This window comes from Pterocles gutturalis, unplaced genomic scaffold, assembly GCF_000699245.1.
Source record: "Pterocles gutturalis isolate BGI_N339 unplaced genomic scaffold, ASM69924v1 scaffold4864, whole genome shotgun sequence".
Classification (NCBI taxonomy): domain Eukaryota; kingdom Metazoa; phylum Chordata; class Aves; order Pterocliformes; family Pteroclidae; genus Pterocles; species Pterocles gutturalis.
In genome coordinates, this window is record NW_010127936.1 from 1 (window position 1) to 7,691 (window position 7,691).

Below are 7,691 nucleotides of genomic sequence, written 5' to 3' on the forward strand. Positions count from 1 at the left end.
CCAGAGGTCCTCAAACCTTTCCGACAAACCTTTCCTGTGCACGTGGCTGCCCTAGGGAAGTGACAGCTCATAACTGCACAAGACCCTCACCCAAAAGCCATCTGTTCCCCCAGGTCTGGCCAGCATCCCAAAGCCCCTGCTCTGCCCGCTCACAGACCAGGGGCACCCAGGTCCCCAAGTGTGCTGGGAGCTCTTGCAAAGCCACGCGAGTCTCTGCTGCACACAGCCAGAAGCCCTAAGCAGGGTCCTGTGCCTCCACGTTGCCCTGCCCCACACATTCCCCAGCTGCGTGTTCTGGGCTCTCACACCACCACGGCCCTGCAAGGAGCATTCAGCCCACCCACCAGAACAAGTCTCAGTACTTCTGGCACGGGCAGACCCCCTGCCCCATGGGGTGCTCAGCCGGTCCCACCGGTCCCCAGCACACAGGGAACCCACCTGGGAGGTGGGAGGCCAGCAGCAGGGTGCCGAGCATCCCAAATCTGCAACAGTCCATCAGCATCCGCTTCCTAAAGCCCCTTGAGCCTTTCAAGTTGACGCAGCAGCTTCAGATGTGCCAGTGAGAGTGTTTTCTCCAGGTGGCTTGCAAAAGAGGGTGGTTTGCTCACCTGTGCTCTGCCAGGCACCCAGCTGGATGTGCTGGGGGGTTATCATGAGCCCCCTGCCTGAGCCGGCACTGCCCTCCACACGCCTGCGCCTGTTGCAGCAAGGGGAGCCTGCCTTGTCTCTAGATAAAATATGGGGCAAGCTGCTGGGCCACCCGGCAGGTGTTTATTTATGCAATTGTTAAGATTGAGTGAGTCCTTCCCCCCTGTTCCACAGCTCCCATGCTGTCTTTGTGCATTTACTGGTTGCTCGGGTCAGTCGGCTGCTGCCCATCGATCCCACCCGTTCCCCAGCGCTACTTATACCCCAGGTTCCAGAGAGGCTGGAAACTGAGCGCCGTGGTGCCGTGGTGATGGAGCCCCAAAAAGGAGGGGTTCCCCAAGGCAAGCTGCCCGCTGGGAGGCATCCGAAACCGCCCTGAGCTCCCAAACCTCACCAGGGAAATGCCTGTGAGCTAAGCCCCGGGCAATGTGACGGTCCAACAGCAGCAAAGGAACAGAGGTTTGATCAGCAGTTCCGTCCCCAGGGCTCCCAAGAAGATCAAGAAGAAAAGGCGGCAGAAGCCAAGGAGCAGATTTGAGCTGCCCCAGGGTGGCCGGGGAGCTTTCCCATCACGCCTGAGTAACCCTTGAAAAAGCCAAGAGGCAAACAGTGATAGGGGCTGTTTATCTTTTTATTATAAATTTAGTATGAATGACCAATGGAAAAGTCACAATGGAGTACCAAGAATGTTTTATCAAAATTTTAGCAGCATTTAATCAGTAATAGATTCCCAAACTCCCCCAGGCACCCCTTGCCTCCCACCCAGGGAACAGTAACCTTCACCCCTGTGCTTTCCAAAGCTGGGCAGGGATGCAGCTGGCCATTCCCACACAGGTCCCCTGAGCCGCCGTGACAAAGCTCAGCACCCGCGCAGCCTCCAGCCACGCAGGGCCAGGCTCCCGGCCCCTGCTCCTGCTCGGCAGCACGGCAGGAGGCTGGTGGGCTGTGGCGTGGGACAGGTGCCGACACCTTCAACCTCCAAACCCAGGGCTGAGCCCCTCTCCTACCCGCTGCTGCCCTTTGCTTCTGCAGGCGGGGTGCTGTGCACCCTGCGGCCCGCTCCCGTACCCGAGAGTGCGTGGTTGTGGCTGGATGGAGGGAAAAGGGGAGACAGAGGGTCCAGTCTCCTGCTGGCATTGATAGCAGGACAACCGGGAGCCCAGACTGGGAGGGGGAAGGTAGAAGGTGAGCAGTGAGATACGTCAAATTCACCCCACAAAATGACGTGGCCGGTGTCCTATCAGCTGATGGGGAGAGTCGTGGTCTGCCTACTAGAGTAACGAGAAGAACTAACGTTTTTGTGTGCGCTTCTTTTTTTTTTTTTTTTGAAGTTACATTAAGACATGATCAGTACGATCCCAGCCTCGCTGGCGGGAGCTGGGTGAGAACAACATTAAATTAGAGGCTGGGAAACACAACACACGCCCACACGTGTAGACAACAACATAAGGTCGGCAAGCTATTCCCCTGCGTCTTTGGTACTTCCTAAACTTTCTTATCCAAAATATATGAGGGAAATGCACCGCTTAGAAGTTACTGTTTGTCAGGATTTACACAGCCATAACCAGCACGCTATGATACGCAAAGATCAACATGATATGAACAAAGTTATTTTATGAAAAGCACTTCTGCACATTTTTATTTTGTTCCAGTATCTCAACAGCTTTAAAAAAATTCATGTTATGCAGCCCTGTACCTCGCTTCTTCTCATAGCAAATGGACAAGAAACATCTCCTAATCCATACTCTTCTTCAAAAGATTAAAAAATTGCCACCAAAATGATACACTATGTACAAATTTTTACTAAATATTAAATTCTAGGCAATTATTTTCACCCCACTGATAATATAACTTAGGTGTTGTTACCTACTATATGCATATATATTTCTTTAATAGATAAGAAATGGCACCACATCACCATGTCACCAGTATGACACATTGTTATGTACAGTAGATAAGAAGTTAGATATGGAAGATGGATCCTCTCCGACCGGTTCTTTCAGGGGAACACTTCTCCCCTGGGTGGTCGCTTGGCCGTTGCCCCTTTTCCCCACGGAGGAGGCTCGTCAGACGTAGGGCAGGATCCCGTACATCAGCAGCGCCATCACCCCGGCGCTGAACAGCCCGGCCACCGGCACAGTCACGAACCACGCCAGGAAGATGTTCCGGAAAAGGCGCCAGTCGACGGCTTTCTTGGAGCGGATCCAGCCCACGGCCACCACGGAGCCCACCTTGAGAGCGCGGGGAAGAGAGAGGGGGACAAGATGTGAGGGGTGGGTCCCCACTCCCGTCACACGCCCCCGGCCACACCAATGCCACTCAGCTGATACCCAGCGATGCTCTGAGATGCAGGAGCCTCCGACCACGCCGATGGCTCTGTGCTGGTGGGGTGGCAAGAGGCTGATGCTTCCAGGGCACTTCAACTTCGGTTTCTTAAGGATCTCAGGGCCAGCCAAAGCCGAATAAATACGTTTGTGGGTTTTTTCTCTGCCTCGCTAGCTCCTGGATCAGCCATGAGCACAACTCCTCCACCGCCTGGCACGGGGAGCTGGCTCCAAGCGGCACCCCGATATTTCAGTCCCGGGGGCTACGAACAGTACCACCACTGCGGCAGCAATGCAAGCAGCTGAGCCCACCCGTCACAGCAACCGTCACCTGGCAGGGGACAGACAGCGCAAGCTCAGACCCAGCGCAGCCGCCCTCCACCAAGCTCCAGAGCCCGAGCCCTGCGAGGAAAACCAGCCCTTCGAGACCAAGCCAAGCATCCAGAGCTAAAAATCCTCCCTGCGGGCAAAGGCATCAGCCTGGTGCTGCGGGGCACGCCAACGGCACCGAGGTCTGGCTCCAGGTGGGGAACGGGTGAACCACCAAAACAGCCTTCGAAGGACAGGCAGGTAGGTCACGCCCTGTCTATCTTTTCTTCCTTCAAATGTGTTTTCAGTTAATGAGCTGGGGTGTAAACCCAGCATACTACTTTTGAAGAAAGAACAGGATTGAGAAAAACATTTCCAGCGGAAAAAATCAGGCAACGATTGCAGAAACGCCGCGTTTCCATTCTGCCCTGGCAGTGTTCCTCCGTGCCAGTTACCGAAAACACGCAAATCAGTGCCACTCTATGGGAAGCACACGGTGAAGCAGCAAGAAATGTGGAAGGATTCCTGTTTTGAAGGAAACACAACTCCAAGACGCAGCTGGGCTTGTGCTCCCCGGAATGCCACCCCTGCCTCCTCTTCCCCACTCCTTTAATAACGGGAGCATCAGTCCCTGCCTGTAGATCGGAAGGTGGGCTGCTCCCCTTGTGCCCACCCAGGGAAACGATCGATGCCAGGAGGGCAGGGAGGCAGGGAGAGACAGGATGAGGATATCAAATCCATGTCTTTTGTTAACAACTATTTAACTTCAAACGACTGCTTAATGTTTATTTTTGGAGAAGAGTTCTTTGTGGCAGACCCTATTACTCTAGGGCAGTAAGACTCTCCAAAGTTCCTGTGACAGAACAAGGGGAAACTAAACTTGATATCCTAGGACTGAAAAAGCCTTGTCTTAAAAAAAAAAAAAAAGCATGAAATGTCCCAGCAGAGGAATGGACCCAACGGTCTGGAGGTTGGCTTCAAAACCACGCCCAAGGACCAGGGAGCAATTGCCTGAAGGACTGCGCTGGACAGGAGGCACAAATCTGAGGAAATACAACTAAGAGAGGTTTTTTTGGTCTAAAGCTTGATCCAGTAAGGATAATATTTCACCTAAATACGCCCCAGATGGACAGTAAGCCATTCTGGATCTAGGAGGTGTCGGTGTACCGAGGAGGTGAGGCATAACTTGCCCAGCTAAGAGGAACCCCACGCTTCCAACTATCTCAAAGCGTTAACCCGAAGAAAGAGAGTTTGGGGTTCCTGCAGCTCAGCTGTTGGGCTCTGCTTTACATTTTGCACATCCTTAGCATCGCTCTGCCATGCCACAACCAGGAGCGTTGCTTCTGGAGCGCGCCTGCAGTCTACGTACGATAATCTCTGAGTCCTTCCTGAGGTTTAAAAGGTATCAGCAATGATGGCATTGGTCATCTGTTCCAAACATTATTCAAGTTTAGTTTATTAATAGTGATTTTGATGGACTAGAGGTTAGGAGAGTAGCTAGAACTTGGTGTAGGTAAACTACACCATCTGCAGAATTTCTGATGATATCTACTTGGAGACCGGCTCACAACCAGTGCAGTTTGCCTTCAGTATGCTCTGCTTGAAGCATTGCAGAAATGCTTTTGGCTCTCTTGTTCCTGTGCAACGGCATACCATAATAACACACAGAACATCGTGATTCCATCATAGCAACACCGAGAATATTTTTCAAAACCCCAAAGTCATAATAGCAAAACAGAGCCGGCGGTACGACCTCAGCAAAGTCGCTTTTGCACAGAAAAAAAGCATTTAACTCCTCACTCTAATTTTATCAGTATGTGAAGTCGTTCAGTCCGTTACAGCTGAGAACTGCCCATTTATTTCAACATCTCACTGAATAAATACCAGGCACTACGTGGGTCAGCTTGAATCCTGATCCTTTGCCTCCCTGGCAGCTGGAGGGGAAGGTTTGGCTGGAAGAAGCGGAGGCTGTGGGGGCGCAGGCAGAGCACCGTGGCTCCGCTGCACTGGGAAACAGAGTGACCCACCTCGCACCGAGGCACAGTCACAGCTCCGCTCAGGCTCGCAGACTCCTTTGGAGTCTCCAAAGGTCAGGGCTGGCCCTTGTGCCCTCGGAGGCTCGCAGGGGCACCGTGCTCTCCCTTTGACCGGTGGCAGGGACGGAGGTGTTGTTCAGGCTCTCGGCAGGCGCCGAGCGCAGAGGAGCTGCTGGGCTGCAGATTCAGGACAGATCTGTCGGGCGGTGGCTGCCTCCTGTAGACCAAAGCCTCTGATTTAGGACCAAATGCAGCTCCTGATCTGATTCTTCTTTCTCAGAAGCTTTTCTTCCCGGTACTAACCTCCACTTTGCTACCAAGACCTGAAAACTGCTGCCCAGAGCTTTCCCACAAACCTGGTCTCCATTTTTCATTAGTCTGTCGTTTCACCTCAAAAAGGTCTCCCTCCACCTAAGGTGTTTCGCGCTGCCCCTTCTCTGCCGTGGGTTTATCCAGCTGTTGCACGTTCAGTTGACCGACGCCCCTTCAGCAGGGCTCCCGCTTTAGCAAATGCTATTTTGCTGTAGAGCAAACGTTGGGGAAAAGAATAATTCCCACACTCTGATGCCAGAGGCTCAGGACTAGGCTCGCCTTGAACCTGTTTTCTTTTTCATTTCTAGGGAGAAATAATTCTTCTGCTGGTTTTTAAGAAGGCCTTTCTGTCTCCAGGGCTGGCAGCACTTTCGGAGCAGCCATTGTCCCATGGGGTAGATGACATATAGCTGTTCCTTTAGTCCTTCACCGGGCCCTCGAAGAGAACAAGGAATACATCTGTTACAAGCGTTTGCTTTAGCTTGTGTTGGTCAGTTAGGATCTTTCAACTCAAGCTGTTGTTTTGCTGAAACGCAGAGTCCCTTATAACGATGTGACATCCTGGAACAGCCTAATCCTATTGCCAAGTGGATCTTCCCATTAAGAGCGACCCATCTAATTAGATCCAGCCAACTGCAGGGAGCAGGCACAGGTTAACCGCATTAGCTGCTCTTACGGAAGTATTTTTTAAAGAGAATTATTTTGCCCTGCCATTAGAAAAGACCAAGCCTTTAACTGTGTCGAGTTGATGAAAACCTCCTAATGCCACCCTCTCATCAGCTTATGGCTTCTGAGACATTTTCTTTTTAAATTCAGCCTATTTGTCTGCACCAAAATGCATTTTCTCTTTTATGACGGATGGCTAGAAGCGCTCCAGGCAGGCAACTCGGATAATCAGAGCTCTATTATTCTCCCTGGCAAATTCCTCATCCTGCATTTGATTTACCCGTCAGCTTCAAGGGAGGCGGTTTGGGGCCAGCATTTTTAGACGTGGGTCACGTTGTTACTATTTTTCCCAACCGCCCCCTCTCGATTCGGAGGAACCAGAGTTCCGCCAACGCCAGGAAATCTGAACGGCCTTTCAGAGCAGCTCAGGCTTGGCTGCTGCTCAAAGAGCTCTGCAGCAGAAGAAAGAGGTGATTTTGCAACAGGGGAAGGCTTTCTGAAGAAAGGGTTTCCACTAGAAGAAAGGGTGATTGAACTCACTCGGGGCGTTTCGCAGGATGTGTGGATTTCAGTGACTCTTTCACTGGAAACCAGGTCAAGGATGCCCGGCTTCTCGCCAGCCTGCCTGCCGCCCCGGGGAGCTGTCAGCCCCGAAAACCTGCCCCAGCCCCAGCGCGGGAGGGAAGGGCTCTGAGATCCACATGGTGCCGTAGGGAATCCCGCAGGATCTGGCTCTCGCAGGGCTTCATGGTACGTCCCGAAGCAGAGGGCTCTGCAGCTCTGGGGTCTCTGGTTTCGGAGGGGCTTCCCCACACCTGGGCAGAGGGTGAGGGATAAGGGACAGCTCTGTGTGCCTGGGAGCGCGGGGGACCTCGGGCAGGCAAAGGAAACAGAGACGGGATATTTGACTTGGGGAATAAAATTCCAAATTCCCACTATCGTCTTCCAGCAGTGTAAATGTCCAAACGCTCTGTTGCCTACAAGCAGCATCAACGTCTTCTCGCACAGCGTATTGGGGACACAGCTGAATTCTGCTCCTTACCCAGCCTGTCTATGCTTCAAGCTGGTCTTGTTTTTACAAAACAAAAAAAAAAAAAAGCCAAACAAAACAACCCACAAAAAACCAACCTTGTTCAAAGAACTAATTTCAAAGGCCAGATTATGTATTATAATGCACAAAAGTGAGGACAAGTTGGTTTAAAAGAAGAGAGACATTAAATTATTAGCAATGGTTTTCATACAGGTGGCTCTCAAATACATCTAACCACACAAACTACGAGTCTATGTTATTTAACTAAGTCTATATTAGTTCAATACGATCACGTAAGGATGAAAGATATTCCAGACTTTTGTGCAACGACTCCTAACGCTGACTTTGCTTGGCCGTACCGGCTTT

At 51.7% G+C, this 7,691-nt stretch overlaps 1 protein-coding gene across 1 annotated transcript in view; it reads right to left on the reverse strand.

The window, feature by feature from the left end:
* Positions 1 to 2,085: 2,085 nt before the first annotated feature.
* SLC20A2 (solute carrier family 20 (phosphate transporter), member 2) overlaps positions 2,086 to 7,691 on the reverse strand; it is a 30,508-nt gene continuing 24,902 nt past the window's right edge. The window contains exon 10 of the mRNA XM_010079431.1: positions 2,086 to 2,879. Within this exon, the coding sequence (XP_010077733.1) occupies positions 2,715 to 2,879 (165 nt within the window). The 3' untranslated portion in view covers positions 2,086 to 2,714. The remainder of the gene's footprint in view (positions 2,880 to 7,691) is intronic.